The sequence below is a fragment of the Lithobates pipiens genome, unplaced genomic scaffold, assembly GCF_037356315.1.
Source record: "Lithobates pipiens isolate NorthernLeopardFrog02 unplaced genomic scaffold, aLitPip1_a1.2 Scaffold_25, whole genome shotgun sequence".
In the NCBI taxonomy this organism is placed as follows: Eukaryota; Metazoa; Chordata; class Amphibia; order Anura; family Ranidae; genus Lithobates; species Lithobates pipiens.
This window is the reverse complement of record NW_027507787.1, coordinates 209,734,396-209,750,901: the sequence shown is the minus strand read 5'-3', so window position 1 is coordinate 209,750,901 and position 16,506 is coordinate 209,734,396. Positions and strand designations below refer to the sequence as shown.

Below are 16,506 nucleotides of genomic sequence, written 5' to 3'. Positions count from 1 at the left end.
TAGTTGAACCGTATAAAACAGGAAAGGGATATAAAAAAAAATATCCAAGGAATTGAGAATGCCAATCAGCAATGTTCAAAGAAATGTAAAATGAGGAGTTCTATTTATAACAAATCACGGTCAAGGAGACAAACTAAAATTTCAGCCACAACTGCCAGGAAAGTTGTTCGGGATGCAAAGAAAAAGCCACAAATAACTTCAGGTGATATACAGGACTCTGAAAACATGTGGTGTGGCTGTTTCAAGATGCAAAATAAGGAGGCACTTGAAGACAGATGGGCTGCATGGTCGAGTCGCCAGCAGAAAGTCACTGGAGGCTTTACCATCTGAGAAGATAAAGAGCCTCATCCACAAAAGACTTCAAGCTGTCATCGATGTTAAAGGGGGCAATACACGGTATTAAGAACTGGGGTAAGTACATTTTTGATCAGGGTCATTTAGGTAGTTTCCGTTGTGATTATGATTTAAAAAGAGTAAATACAGTTGATTGATAATAAATGGCTTCAGCGAAACATGAACCATGAGTGAAAGAGGTTTTTGTTTCATCATTCATATTCTCTGAAATATGGACAATAAATCATAAATTCTGCCAGGGTATGTAAACTTATGAGCACAACTGTGTGTGTATACAGATATATACATACACACACACACACTATCTTACAAAAGTGAGTACACCCCTCACATTTTTGTAAATATAATAACACGGAAGAGGGAAAATGGCTAAATGGGCCCAATTTGGACATTTTCACTTAGGGGTGTACACACTTTTGTTACCAGCGGTTTAGACATTAATGGCTGTGTGTTGAGTTATTTTCAGGGGACAGCAAATTTACACTGTTATAAAAGCTGTACACTCACTACTTTACATTGCAGCAAAGTGTCATTTCTTCAGTGTTGTCACATCAATAGATATAATAAAATATTTACAAAAATGTGAGGGGTGTCCTCACGTGTGTGTGTGTGTATTTTTTTTTATTATAATAATTAAAAATTTTTTATCACGTCTTTAGATTTACAAATTTCTTTTTATGTTTTATAACATTTGTCAGGTTTTTGTCCTGGTGACTAAGGGCTCGCTCACACTAGCTTGAATGGTAACACATGGTGTTTTACCTTGCAGGCCAGTGTCTGTGTGAGGTCCAGCATGGGGAAGTGCAATGTACCTTTTAATGCATTGCACCATTTACTGTATATATTTTTTTGTTCTCCTTTTTTTGAAGCGCCACATTGGGGTTGACTTACTAAAACTAGAGTGCAAAATGTGGTACAGCTGTGCATGGTAGCCAATGAGCTTCCAACTTCAGCTTGTTCAAATAAAGCGTAGCTCCACCCAAAAAAGGGAAAGCTCCACTTCTCTTGCCCCCCTGCTCTCCCCTGCCATCTTTTGGGGAGGAGGGGTACCTGGTTTTGACTCCCACTTCCCGAAAGTGGAACTGGAAGTTCAACCCCTCCCCCTGCAGCATTCTGGGCGACTTCACAGGTCCCAGAAGACTGCGGCCCATTCACAAAGTGCAACACACTTTGCACATGCGCAGTAGGAAACCGGTTGTGAAGCACAGCATGGTCAGTTTTCTGGCTGTGCTGGAACCTGCTCTGCTACAATGATAAGGTGAGAAGAGCCATCTGCACAGCCATTCACTGGGAAGATATCCTCCCCCACCTCTTATGCAGCTAAGAACAGAGGATATATGATCGGTTATAAAAAATAATTTTTCTTTCTATCTATACACAATTTTTTTATATTTTTATTATTTTACCTGCATGGGTTGTTTTACAAGGTGAGTATTTACATATACTTTACATTTCATGTTTTTTCTGTATAATTCATGCAAATAAGAGCATCTTATTTGCACATTACATATGCAGGCTCTGCATTATGCTTTGAACATAGTGAACTGCAAACTTCACACACAGTGCAAATTTATAGTTCTGTTCTGACCCGACTAAAAGTAATACGCTGTGCTTATCCCCACAGTCATACACCAAGGATGCTATCACATTTTCTCATATACAGGTGACCACTAGAGGGAGCATTTACTCATTTGTGCAAAAATACAATAGTGAACATCAAGTATGTAAGGACAAAGAAATATAATGTGACAGTATTACCTCCAAGCTACAATAACTCCCGAGGATACATATTTCCTGAAGGTCATTTCCTTTTATAGAACCACTCAAGTCTAATGAAGTAGAAGTCAACAGCTCCTCTCAGCTTAGAAGATCACGAAATACAACCAAATACATTTCAATGTAATGGAGAAAAAAAATGTATGTAGTTTCAGGGACCTGACAGTCAGAAAGATCCTACCTATGCCCCCCCTCCCCGTCCTCTACTACATCATGCTCAAATATTGAATCACCCAATGCACCGCTTTTTTATTTTATTTCCTACCCATGACATGTTAATAGGGGGGGCACTAGGGTCCTTGTTCTCTGAATTCTTCTACATACTGCATTTCTTAGTGTTAGAATCAGGGAAGCTTGTAAACAGTACATTTATTTTTCACAGAAAAGTTTTCCCAAAATGATATAAAACTATGTGATGTGGTCTGTTGGGATGCAAAATAGTGTTTAGAGGTATTCTTCTACAATTATAATTAAAAAAAATACACAGAGCAGTTCTTTAAAAAAAATAAAAAAACACAATTTTTTTTTGCGCTTCAATTATAAATGAGAATGACACCACGGGGAAGATTTACTAAAACTAGAGCACTCAGAATCTGGTGAGGAGGTGCATAGTAACCAATCAGCTTCTAACTTGTTCAATTAAGCTTTGACAACACAAATTAGAAGCTGATTGGTTATTAAGCACAGCTGCACCGGATTCTGCGTGCATCGGTCTTAGTAAATCTCCCCCTATATTACTGCAACTATAAAATAAGCCAACAGTATAAGGCTACATACCCATCAGAACCTGGTCTTGAAGGCGTACTGTCCGATGACACAGAGGAGACGGACACCACTGATAAAGGTCTGGATGATGATGGCATAGTAAAAGATCTAACCATAGATCTGGGCCTATTCCCCCTCCTCTCATCATTACTGCATAACTGAAAAAAAAACAAGACAAATTAATGAGTCAATCCGAGTTTCCCTAATTGAATCAAAGTGCACGTCTACCGATAACATGGCTCCTATTAAAGTGGTATTAAACACTCAGGTTTTTTTAATCACATTCATCAGCTGATTTAATCACTTACGGAGCATGCAGTTTCTTCTTTTTTTTTATCCTGGCCTGTGTTCCAGTTTATATTGGTGCCATGAGTGCTGCCCCAGGGTTCCTGTGTCAGGGTGGCTCCTTTCTCTTGTAGAGACACCCTTGCATGCACGGACTAGAGTCCTGCCTTCCTACACTGTGTGAATCAATTGCCATAGCCTAGGATGGCAAGTGACTCCCCTGCTCTTCCCTCCTCCTCCCAAGCTAACAGAGGGATCCAGACTGGACTGTCCACTATTAACTCTTTCTTGTGGAGACCAGACGTTCAGGAAAGCAGCACCGAGAGAACAGGAGCCAGCAGCTTTGAAAGCTGTAAACTGCAAAAGCTAGGTTGAGAGGTTTAAACACAAAGTTTACTGGGGGAAGTAAGACTCTGAGGTTTTAATACTACATTAAGAATATAAGGAGTTCTGTGATTGAACAAAAGGCATATAAATGTCACAATCTCCACTCGCGAGCAACAGTTTTCATAACGAAGCAGCAGCTATCTGTGGGGCATACATCATTAGAGGGCCATTATTGGTACCTAGCTAATGCCCAAGTTATGTTTTTGCCTGGAATTAAAGGATAAGTTCACCTTCAGGATCATGTTATATAATTCACCCATTTTTAGGTGGAACATGTAACATGTTTCCACTCCTAGAGTGGCTTGGTAACCGCCTTTGTGTGGCAGCAGTACAGGGAGAAGTTCCCTGTACCAGCTGCCACTTTTTGTAAAGAACGTGGCAGTGCGTAGCTCCGCCCATACAACCGCATCATCCATTTACTGAATTCTGTGGATGAACGAACTACAAGTACCGACATCCTTTGTGGCTCTCAGCTTGTAGTCCTCAATGAACTACCACGGCGCTGTTGAGAACAGTGGTAGTTCATGGATTCTTCCTGTCAGTGTAAAATGGCATGTCCATACGATGTACAATCAGACAGCTTGCACCAACAGTCTGCGGGACACCTGCGTGGCACCAGCGATCTCCTGATTGCTGGTGCAATGCTTTCCAGGATAAAAAATTAATAAATAAAATAATAGCACTTTTTTTTTTACAAAAAGAATTGTACATTTATCTTTTTTTTTTAAGTGAACTTATCCTTTAAGCTATAAATTAAAACATATCTAACTGCAAACCTTGTGGAATGTAGGCACCCACAGGTGTCTTGTATTGAAGGTCCAATAGTGAATTACAGAAAGGGGCTGCAATTATATACATTGACCAGCCATAACATTATGACCACCCACCTAATACTAAGTGCATTCCCCTTTTGTCGCCCAAACCACCCTAACCTGTGGCGGTATGGACTTCACTAGACCTCTGAAGGTATGCTGTAGTAGTATCTGGCACCAAGCCGTCATAAGTCCTGTAAGTTGTGAGGTGGGGCCTCCATGGATCAGACTTCCTTTTCTAGCACATCCCACAGATGCTCAATTGGACTGAGATCTGGAGAATTTGAAGGCAAAGTCAACAACTCAAACATCTTGTTCCTCAAACCATTCTTGAAACATTTTTGCAGTGTGGCAGGGCCCATTATCCTGTTGAAAGAGTCCACTTTCAATCGGAAAATACCCGTTTCCATGAATGGGTGTACTTGGTCAGCAACAATGTATAGGTGGATGGTACATGTCAAGCAACAGTCACACGATGAATGGCAGGACCCCATGTTTGCCATCAAAACATTGGCCAAAGCACCACACTGCCTTAGCTGGTTCCCATACTGCACCTTGGCGCCATCTCTTCCCCAGGTAAGCAACACACACATACACACTCTCCCATCAACATGATGTAAAATAAAACGCGATTCATCAAACCAGGCCACCTTCTTCTATTGCTCCGTGCTCCAGTTCTGATGATCATGTGTCCATTGTAGGTGCTTTTGGCTGTGGACACGATTCAGCATGGGCAACCTGACTGGTCTGTGGCTATACAGCTCCATACACAACAAACTGCGATGCCCATTTTTTTCTACTTTTAATGCATCAAGCTCATGGATAACATGTTCACTTTCCAACTAATATATCCAACCCACATTCTGATGCCAATGTAATGAGATAATGGTGTTCATTTTACCTGTCAGTGATCAGAATGTTATAACTGATCGGTGTACAGAAAGGTATATACAAGATGCTTTGTTTTTTTATTTAGTAGAGAAGGGATAGTTAGAACCCTGTCAGTTATTTATTGATGTTTGTGTCTCGGTTACAGACTTTTCCCACTTTCTGTCTGAGAAAACAGATACCACCATGAAATCCGGGATAGCAGTAAAAACTGATCGGGGTTCTAACTCTACACTACAAAAAATGATACTGGCTGAATTTGTGCTTTAATTATACAATGTAATTTCACTCAAGTGAGATCACACATTTCCATTACAAATGTTTCTAGGGTTGTGATATCATCACTTGCTACAGTGCCTTGCAAAAGTATTCACCCCCCTTGGCTTTTTACCTATTTTGTTACATTACAGCCTTTAGTTAAATTTTTTTTTAAATTTGAATTATATGTGATGGATCAGAACACAATAGCCTAAGTTGGTGAAGTAAAATTAGAAAAATGTATACATAAAACTATTTTTCACAAATTAAAAATTAATAATTGGCATGTGCGTATGTATTCGCCCCCTTTGTTATGAAGCCCATAAAAAGCTCTGGTGCAACCAATTACCTTCAGAAGTCACATAATTAGTGAAATGATGCCCACCTGTGTACAATCTAAGGGTCACATGATCTCTCATTACATATACACGCCTTTTTGAAAGACCCCAGAGGATGCAACGCCTAAGCAAGAGTCACCACTAACCAAACACTGGCATGAAGACCAAGGAACTCTCCAAACAAGTAAGGGACAATGTTGTTCAGAAGTACAAGTCAGGTTTGGGTTATAAAAAAAAAATATGCAAATCTTTGATGATCCCTAGGAGCACCATCAACTCTATCATAACCAAATGGAAAGAACATGGCACAACAGCAAACCTGCCAAGAGACGGCCTCACACCAAAACTCACGGACCGGGCAAGAAAGGCATTAATCAGAGAGGCAGCACAGAGACCTAAGGTAACCCTGGAGGAGCTGCAGAGTTCCACAGCAGAGACTGGAGTATCTGTACATAGGACGACAATAAGCCGTACGATCCATAGAGTTGGGCTTTATGGCAGAGTGGCCAGAAGAAAGCCATTACTTTCAGCAAAAAACAAAATGGCACATTTTGAGTTTGCAAAGAGACATGTGGGAGACTCCCAAAATGTATGGAGGAAGGTGCTCTGGGCTGATGAGAATAAAATTGAACTTTTTGACCATCAAAGAAAATGCTATGTCTGGCGCAAACCCAACAAACCCAACACATCACATCACCCAAAGAACACCATCCCCACAGTGAAACATGGTGGTGGTAGCATCATGCTGTGGGGATGTTTTTCAGCAGTCGGGACTGGGAAACTGGTCAGAGTTGAGGGAACGGATGGTGCTAAATACAGGGATATACTTGAGCAAAACCTGTACCACGCTGTGTGTGATTTGAGGCTAGGATGGAGGTTCACCTTCCAGCAGGACAATGACCCCAAACACACTGCTAAAGCTACATTTGAGTGGTTTAAGGGGAAACATGTAAATGTGTTGGAATGGCCTAATCAAAGCCCAGACCTCAATCCAATAGAAAATATGTGGTCAGACTTAAAGATTGTTGTTCACAAGCGCAAACCATCCAACTTGATGGAGCTGGAGCAGTTTTACAAGGATGAATGGGAAAAAACCCCAGTGGTAAGATGTGGCAAGCTCATAGAGACTTATCCAAAGCGACTTGGAGCTGTGATAGCCGCAAAAGGTGGCCCTACAAAGTATTGACTTTAGGGGGGGTGAATAGTTATGCACACTGACTTTTTCTGTTATTTTGTCATATTTGTTGTTTGCTTCACAATTTAAAAAAAAAAAAAAAATCTTCAAAGTTGTGGGCATGTTCTGTAAATTAAATGATGCAAATCCTCAAACAATCCATGTTAATTCCAGGTTATGAGGCAACAAAACATGAAAAATGCCAAGCAGAGTGAATAATTTTGCAAGGCACTGTAAATAGGAGACGTTAGTCAGAAGATATTTTACATATGATAATGTCAAAAGTTTCAACACGACCAGCAGCTAACAAGAAGGAAAATACAATACAATAACCTATTTCAGAATATGATCTCAACAAGCCGTCTGTTTTGTGACGCTATGATACAAAATGAGATCTATTCAGCGGTTGAACTGTGTATGATTTCATACTGTCAACTCCTGATTAATTGATACAGCGCGAGCCGTGAGCAATAGTAACACTCCATCATCCTGGCAGGCCTTTGTGAAGCCGGGATTAGAAAAACATTATTAAGATAACATCAGACATGTGTAGGTAAGATGCTGGTGTTCTATTAATGTTTAAAATGAGAACAGGCTAGGATAACATCCAGAATCAACACTTCAAAGCCTAATTGGTGGCTGCAGAAAACCCCAAAGAATGTCATTTTCAAAAAGAACTATGGGGCAACGAGAACGTAGGATGTGGTTTAAAGTAGATGTGAAGGAAAACATGTAAAAACAAAGGTTGTTACCCTGTGCCTATTTAGGAATCCGAGTACAGATTTTAATACTTTTCATACATAATCTAAGTACCTCTGAAACCACCAACAATAATCATGTGATCAGGGGCGTACCTAGAGCATTTGGCACCTGGGGCGGGTCCTATATCTGGCACCCACCCCCCATGCTGGCAGGCACCGCACATCAACATCAAGTTACTTTAGGGTAGTATACTGGCAGGTTAGGGTGATATAGAGCCAGGTTAGGGTGATATAGAGCCAGGTTAGGTCTGCATGTAGTGACAGTGTGCTCAGTCACTTACAGCATGGCAGGTGATGGAGATTCCCCGGCTCCTGTGTTCTTTCCTCCTCTTTCTTTAGCTGTGGGAGGAGTGGAAGAGGCAGCCAAACTCTGACCCCGCCCACTATCTGCTTCGGGAGATCGTGAACATCCCTGAGCAACAGCCTAACTTGAAATGACAGGGGAGTGTTACAGACAGCCTCCCCTACACCACTGGGCTCTGTGCTGACCCAATCAACTTTTTACAAAGCTGCGATGACAGGGAATGTGCAGGGGCCCTACAAGCACCTGGGGGCCCCTGGGCAGTGCCCGACACCCCCCCAATGTGTGGCACCCGGAGCAGACCGCCACCCCCCGCATCCCCCCTGTACACCACTGCATGTGATCACTTCCTTTAGCTGTGCACATTACACAGCAAAGCTCATTTGTGGACCTGAAGGAGCAGCATGTGTCACTTTCAGTTATGTCACTCCTGCGTTCCTGGACTTCAAGACCAAGCAACCCTTCTTGGTTCCCTCCTTCAGTAGGTGCAGAGTGATGGCTGATAAATGTCCCCGGCCTATAGACTACTGCATCAACATGACAGCTTGCAGTCCTACAACCAGAGTGTGACAACACCCCTGCTGCTTTTAAAGGCAGTGGGTAAGCATTGTCACCCTACTAGAGGGAGTTCCACAATTACAACTTTGACATGCTCTCATCCTTAATAATGTAAAATTAGGATTTCCATTTTGCAAGTGGGAAATTCTGACTTCGGTGCTCTTGCTTCCCCCTCATTTTCTACTGTGAAAAATCTCCATATTTCTACCAAGCTCACATCCCCAAATGTTCTTAGCCACCCCAGCAGGAACCCCTCAGAGCAGGCCAAGGTGGAGATGGCTGCATGGGAGGAAAGATTTCAGGCAGCTGACATTATTACTGAGAAATCTTATCGTTCTGCATCCACAGACTGGCAAGGAGCTTGGAGAGTGGAGAGCTGAAGGGCAGCATGTTTACACAACAGAGGGAGCTGTGCATGGCCCTCATCATTATCGCTTATATTATTTTGGTGACATAGCAGCTTGCAAGTAGTGATGGACGAACTTTCGACAGGACGTTTCGCAAACGCGGCCGATAGTTCGCGAACCATAACGTTCGCGGCGGGCCCCATTGACTTCAATGGGAGGCGAACTTTGCCAACCTACAGGTCAAATTTGCAGCCACAAAATAATTACTAGCTGTGCAAACATAGTCCCACCACATGGCCAATGACATAACACATGTATGAGGTGAATCTGGGATCGACAACTACAAGCATTCTTTTTTTAATATGTGAAATTCTGACAATTCAGGATTCTTCAGACAATGGAGGCGAGGGAAGGTCAGGGTAGGCAAAGAAGAGGGTGCAGGAGATGATCACCAGAACCAGCACCGTGATATACAGCACTGACACCTGCACCGTGATAGAGTGATCTGACACCAGCACCGTGACATAACACATGTATGAGGTGAATCTGGGATCGACAACTACAAGCATTCTTTTTTTATATGTGAAATTCTGACAATTCAGGACTCTTGAGACAATGGAGGCGAGGGAAGGTCAGGGTAGGCAAAGAAGAGCACTGACACCTGCACCGAGATAGAGAGCACTAACAGCAGCACTGATACCAGCAACTTGCTGCTGGGCCCCAAAAATATGACACCGCTCAACCTCTTCAAACAGGAGGGTACGGGCATATAGTACGGTGTGCTTTTTAGGTTGTGATTAGCAGACTGTACCTCACTCAACCCTATATACTGTAGTACACTATACCTTACCAGTCCTTATAAGGACCTTTGTGGAACTAGTAGGTTGTGATTAGCAGACTGTACCTCAGTCCCTATACTGATAAAGAACTGCTGCAGAATAGGGCAGCAGTCGTGCACCTCAACCCTATATATTGTGGACCTATACCAGTCCTTAAGGATTAGCAGACTGTACCTCACTCAACCCTATATACTGTAGTACGCTATACCTTACCAGTCCTTAGAAGCACCTTTGTGCAAATAGTAGGTTGTGATTAGCAGACTGTACCTCAGTCCCTATACCGATAAAGAACTGCTGCAGAATAGGGCAGCAGTCAGCAGTAGTGCACCTCAACCCTATATATTGTGGACCTATACCAGTCCTTAAGGATTAGCAGACTGTACGTCACTAAACCCTATATACTGTAGTACGCTATACCTTACCAGTCCATAGAAGGACCTTTGTGCAAATAGTAGGTTGTGCTTAGTAGACTGTACCTCAGTCCCTATACTCATAAAGGACTGCTGCAGAATTGGGTAGCAGTCAGGTATAATATTATTTATATATTTGGAAGAAAGAATATTATACTTGTACAAGCCTATTACCATACCAGTCCTGAAAAGAACCTTTGTGGACCTAATAGTAACAGCTACTGATTAAACTGACTGTCCCTCACTGCCGCACACAGCTTCCTGCCTGTCCCTATTTAAACTGACAAAACACAGGCTCCTGCAACAAGAACTTGAATAGCACTCAAAACTATATCCTGTTCTACTTTACCATACCAGTCCTGAAAAAGACTTTTGTGGACCTAATAGTAACAGCTAATGATTAAACTGACTGTCCCTGCTGCACACAGCGTCCTGTCCCTCTCTCAGCCCTGACAAAAGACAATCTGCAGCAACAATGACTTGAATAGCAGTGCCTCAAACCTATATCCTGAACTACACCTAACACCTATACCATACCAGTCCTTAAAAGAACTTTTGTGGAGCTAATAGCTAGCGATTTGGGTCACTGCAGTCTCTCCCTGCTCCACACAGCAACCTCTCCCTATAGTGACAGAAGAAAGAATGTAAAATGGCCGCCGGATCGGGTCTATTTATAAGTTAGGGGGAATGTCCAAGTGTCCATGTGCTGTAATGTCTCAATTGGCTGTCCTGTACCACATGATGGATGTGTCATCATAGGTCAAAGTTCTTTTACACAGTAAAAACACGGAAGTCCGCCGGGCGAACAGCGGCAATAGTCCGATTGGGCGGACCGCGAACAGCCGAAATTCACCGCGAACTGTTCAGCCATCCCTACTTGCAAGTATTCTATTATTTTAGTATTGTGGCAGGCCCCAGTAGTGGTACATTCCTCCTTGGCCCTGCCGAATCCCAACCCCCATCGCATCTTCTCACAGCCCCCCTTCTTCCCTAACCACACTCCACTACCATCCCAGCGCATGCCTCCACTGCCACCTCACCCCCCTCCATCCTCCCCACCACCTAATAGCAATGCATCCATCTACTGCAAAAATATCTGCCTTATTGTATGGCATCCCCTCAACACATCCCCCCCCCCCCGCTACCATTTCATTCCTCCACTGCCACCTCCCCAATTGTAGTGCATTCCTCTACTGTCATCTCACCTCCACCAATCGCAGAGCATCCCTTTACCTTCATTTTGAACTCATCATCATTGCAGCACAACACTCTACTGCCACCTCAATCTCCAAATTGCAGCACATCCCTACACTGCTACCTCTCACCCTCATTTGAAGTGCGTCCCTCTGCACCACCTTCCACCTTTCTCATCTTCTCCATCACATATCTGATCCGCACACATTGCATATCTCTATACCGTATACCAGTGATGGCGAACCTTGGCAACCCAGATGTTTTGGAACTACATTTCCCATGATGCTCAACTAGACTGCAAAGTGAATAAACATCATGAGAACTGTAGTTCCAAAGCATCTGGGGTGCCAAAGTTCACCATCCCTGCCCTATACTGTACATAAAACAGCCCTTAGTGAAGGTTTCCTTTAAACAGTATAGTTAGTTGACAACACTTTGAAATAATTACTAGGAACAAATGCCAAACCCAGAGAGTTTTAGGCAGCCATTGTTATAACAATTGGGCATAAGCATTTTAGATGTTGGCTTTCAACAAACACTACATTAAAACACATGAAAATATTAATAATACAATCATACTTGCCATTACAGGACAGGCGATAGGACAAAACAGTGACAGTTACAAAACGTTAAAACCAAGGAAATCAGGGACAGTTGGCTGAGAGGCATATCCATATAGCGGTCACGATTAACAAGAGAAAATCAGCTGTGCTCATTAAAACTCCCATCTGTGACTGCAGACACCAACCCAAATATTGGAGCTTGGCAAGGTGAAGCCGCCACAGCTCTTGGCTGCAGATGGCTCAGCATATACTGCCTTGTATCATCACTAAAAATAAAACAACACCTCGATAAATATAAACTGCCGAGAGAAGACAGATGAGCTGGGCATGGTGTTAATGGGCCATTACTGGACCTTAAATTTCATTATGAATGCATCCAGCCTGCCCTCTTGTCAGTCTAAATAAGCTCCTCCATCAGTGCTAATAACTAGAAGAAATAAAGCGCCAGCACATCCCAACACCCTATTTACATCTTTCAGGGGATAGAAGGGGGAAATGGAATCATAGAAAGCATTTTCATTTCAGAGAAGCAATCGTATATTATTTGGCCATTAGTAAATCAGAATTCCTGGTGCTCCACTTTCCATTGTAAAGCAGAACTCAGGTCCCCACCAAAAATGGCTAGCAAGTAGGAATTTTTGAACTTTAAAATCCTATTCTTTGTGTTCACTGGAGGACACAACTCTGCTTTCAGATCTTCACCTAATGAGTGTAGTACCACCTGTATAAGTGAGACAATAGGCAAAACTAAGAAGAGGATAAGCGACCTTGCTGGTGGCAAAACCCTCCACAATCTGCAGCAAACTCAGTTAAATGACTTATCAGTGCAACTAAATGAATTATTTAAATACACATGCAAAAGCCAGAGGAGCAAGTGATGTGTCCTTCAATTAAAATAGAGAATTTTTTTTGTTGAGTTAAAAAAAATATATTTTTTTTTTTATTCCAATTGGAAAATACAGATGTAGTTTTAGATCGTCAACAACTGGATGCCCCAAAGCAATGCCACATGGTGGGCAAATCAGACTAACCATCTTAAATGAAAACCGTATATGTACAGTCATCTGACCCCTGCAAAACTTTATTATTATTATTATTATACAGGATTTATATAGCGCCGACAGTTTATGCAGCGCTTTACAACATTAGGGCAGACAGCACAATTACAATACAATTCGATACAAGGGGGAATCCGCTCGTTAGAGCTTACAATCTAGGAGGGAGGGTCAAGTTATACAAAAGGGTAATAGCTGTGGGGGATGAGCTAATGGAGAAAAAATAGTGCAGTTGTTAGATGGAGGCAGGATAGGCTTCTCTGAAAAGGAAGGTTTTCAAGAATCGCCTAAAAGTAGATACATTTGGAGACAGTCTGACAGATTGGGGTAGCCAATTTCAGAGAATGGGCAAGGCTCGGGAGAAGTCCTGGAGGCGGATATGGGAGGAGGTGATGAGGGGAGCTAGAGGGCAGGATGTCTTGGGAGGAACGAAGAGGGCAATTAGGTTGGTATTTTGAGACTAGACTAGTGATGTAGCTGGAGGCAGAGTTGTGGATGGCTTTGTAACTTGTAAGTATTTTGAATTTAATTTGTTGGGCAAGTGGCAGCCAATGGAGGGATTGGCAGGGAGGGGTAGCAGACACTGTGCGGTTTGTAAGATGGATGAGCCTGGCAGCAGCATTCATGATGGACTGAAGCTCATTAAAAGCCAATGAGGAGCGAGTTGCAGTAGTTAAGGCGAGAGATAACCCGGGAGTGAATCAGGAGCTTTGTGGTTTCATTGGTTAGAAAGAGACGTAGTTTAGAGATGTTGCGGAGGTTGAGGCGGCAAGCTCTGGTAAGTGATTGGATGTGGGGCCGAAAGGAATCCAGATAACACCTAGCACGCTGACATGTGGGGATGGGTGGATGGTTGTGCCATTGCTCTTGACAGATAAGTCAGACACCCAGAAAGGCATCAGCTATCCACGGAAAAGTAGTAGCAATGCCAGAGCACAAATAAGACTGTCAATGCCAACACCTTACCTATATGCCCAATTCACACTAATGCAGTGACCGGCGTTCTACTGCACTGTAAAAAACCTGTCACCACTAGGACACAGAGATCTACTGGACAGGATCACATGTGACTGGACAGCCACGCAATGCATTGCGCTGCTGTACAGTCACACGAATGAAGTGTTACGTTTGTACACTTCAAATAAAGTTAATACATCACATTGGTGAATCGCGCAGCACACTTCGCCCTACTGCTGGGCTCACCGCAGCTGAAATGGACAGCTGCTGAACATAAACCGCTGTGGTATAACTGTGCGGTCGCTGTACTTTTAATAGGCCCTTAATTGTGCCCAAGGCAAACTGCTTTTCTACCCTGTCCTAAGAAAAGCCAGGAGACAGGCAAAGGAAAAAAGAATGAGAGCATTCTCCTAGGGACTCATACCATGTAAAATGCATCTTAAATCTTATAAGACATGGCCTTGGAAGCATGAAGCAAAATGTGAATGGCAGTCAAACTTGTTAAAGCCAGCAGCTGCAAAGCAGGGTGGTAAAATGGGTCCTTGTGACAATAAGTCTTCTTGACACAGTAGATGTCAAGGTGCATCAACTACCAGCTGGACCTGATCAAGTATCATGACCTGCAGGGTCACCAGAATCATGGAATCCCTTTGACATCTATTAGGGGGAGGTGTGGTCAACCCACAAAGCCACCAATGTGTCCATCATTCTACATGAGGGTTCTTTGCCCTTGCTACAAAGCTACAAAGATAAACATTTGGCATTCCCCCTCATAGGCAGATTTGTTGGAAAACTTGCAGATTAAGAACCTACTCTCCCTGATCCAGAACTTTTTTGCTGGAAAAGTCTGCTTTCTACCCCTAATGTGTGTGGTCAGAAGCAGAATATGACTCTCTGCCCAATTCAGGATGTGAAACACTTCCAGCGCTGCCACTAAGCTCTTGCCCCCCCTTGATGATTTAAATATTGCAGTATATAACTCTGCAGTATTAGTTTAGTACCTTTCACAACCCCAAAGATGCACATATGTAGTATTTAAAATTTTGGATACCTACCAGAGTCCTAACTCCATACTGCTTCTCCACCTTCTCTTTTAGTTGCTTGAAACACACCTCCATTCTCTCGTGAAATGGCCGCAAAGCTTCGGTTACCTTTTCTCCATGAATGCGTATTCCCTCTGCCAGGAACGGGACCTTAACACAAAAAAAAATACCCATCAAATAATTAAAAAGCAAGTGATAGGGACAATTTTCAGATAGTGTCAGGAGAATCTGGGGAAATCGTGGTTAATCAGGAGTACACCTTTAATTAAAAGACTAAATAGAGAAATAAGAACACAGTGCTGGATAGTTAGAAATAAATCAGACTCCTCTATAGAATGGAGCAGGGACATTTTTCATTCTCCTAAAATCAGTAAGCATATCCCCAATGCCCAGCATAGCCAGCCATCACAAGTTAGAGCTTGGCCTTTCAGCCAGGTCACTGTTGTAACTGGATTAAATTGTATTCCTAAAGATCCTAATGGAGGCTCTCCTATAGAAAACAAGTAAATGGAATCCCGTATCAGACCCCTAGATGCACACGTAGCTCAGGTGAAGAGACTTCAGCCTGTTAATATAATATCATAGGTGGGGAATGATTTCACTGGTGGTGTCTGAAAGCAGTAAAGAACCCGTATGCCACCCAAAAATAAGAAATCGATTTAGAGAAGCTGCCCAACATTTTTATCTGCAAAGATCTGCATGTGTGTGAAACTCAAGAGTGCCTCAAAAATAAATGTTTGGATTGGCACATTATTATACATTTCTGTAAAAGGGACGCTCTACCCTGAAAAAAGAGAGACCAAGGAAATGTAACAGCTCACTACTCAGACAAAGTACCCCCTGCAAAGATTATTGCCATTTGTGATAATGTTTGAATGTAATGATAAATTATTCTGGGTGTGGCCATACTGAATCATTTATTGCAATACTTAGTTTCTCGCTTTAAAAGTATAGTAGATTAAAATAAAAGAACAAATGAGTTTCTATTTCCAATTATTCAGCAACCACGTGTATTTATATAGTTGTACTCCAGACAGGTAAAAACGGCACAAATAACGCAGCTCTGTAACCATTATTACATCAATCAATTTATTTTATATATTATAAATATATTCTGAAAGCAGTGAAAGCACCTGCCTTAGACTTGGTATCAACTTCTTGCAGTCTATTTTATAGTCTTGTACAGCAGAGCTTGCAGAGAAGGAGGAAGAAGAGGCAGCAGTACAAAACGCCAATCAAGTGAACTACAGTGCAAGGAAAATGCTGAGGGGAGGAGAGAGCAGAGTGAAAGAGAAAAGAAGTCATGCGCATGCTGCTTCTCTTTTCACTGTCCAGTCATGTGCTAGGGATGAGACCCTTAAGAATGATGCTGAAACTGCAGGAGAGATGTGCCAGACAGTCTATGCTGTGGGATAGAGCTGTGTAAATCTCAGGACCACAT

At 42.5% G+C, this 16,506-nt stretch overlaps 1 protein-coding gene across 1 annotated transcript in view; it reads right to left on the bottom strand.

Moving 5' to 3' along the window:
* DOCK1 (dedicator of cytokinesis 1) overlaps positions 1-16,506 on the bottom strand; it is a 613,707-nt gene that overhangs the window by 27,540 nt on the left and 569,661 nt on the right. Inside the window, exons 47-48 of the mRNA XM_077455510.1 lie at positions 15,078-15,215; positions 2,908-3,053 (exon numbers count right to left, since the gene is read on the bottom strand). Of these exons, the coding sequence (XP_077311636.1) occupies positions 2,908-3,053; positions 15,078-15,215 (284 nt within the window). The remainder of the gene's footprint in view (positions 1-2,907; positions 3,054-15,077; positions 15,216-16,506) is intronic.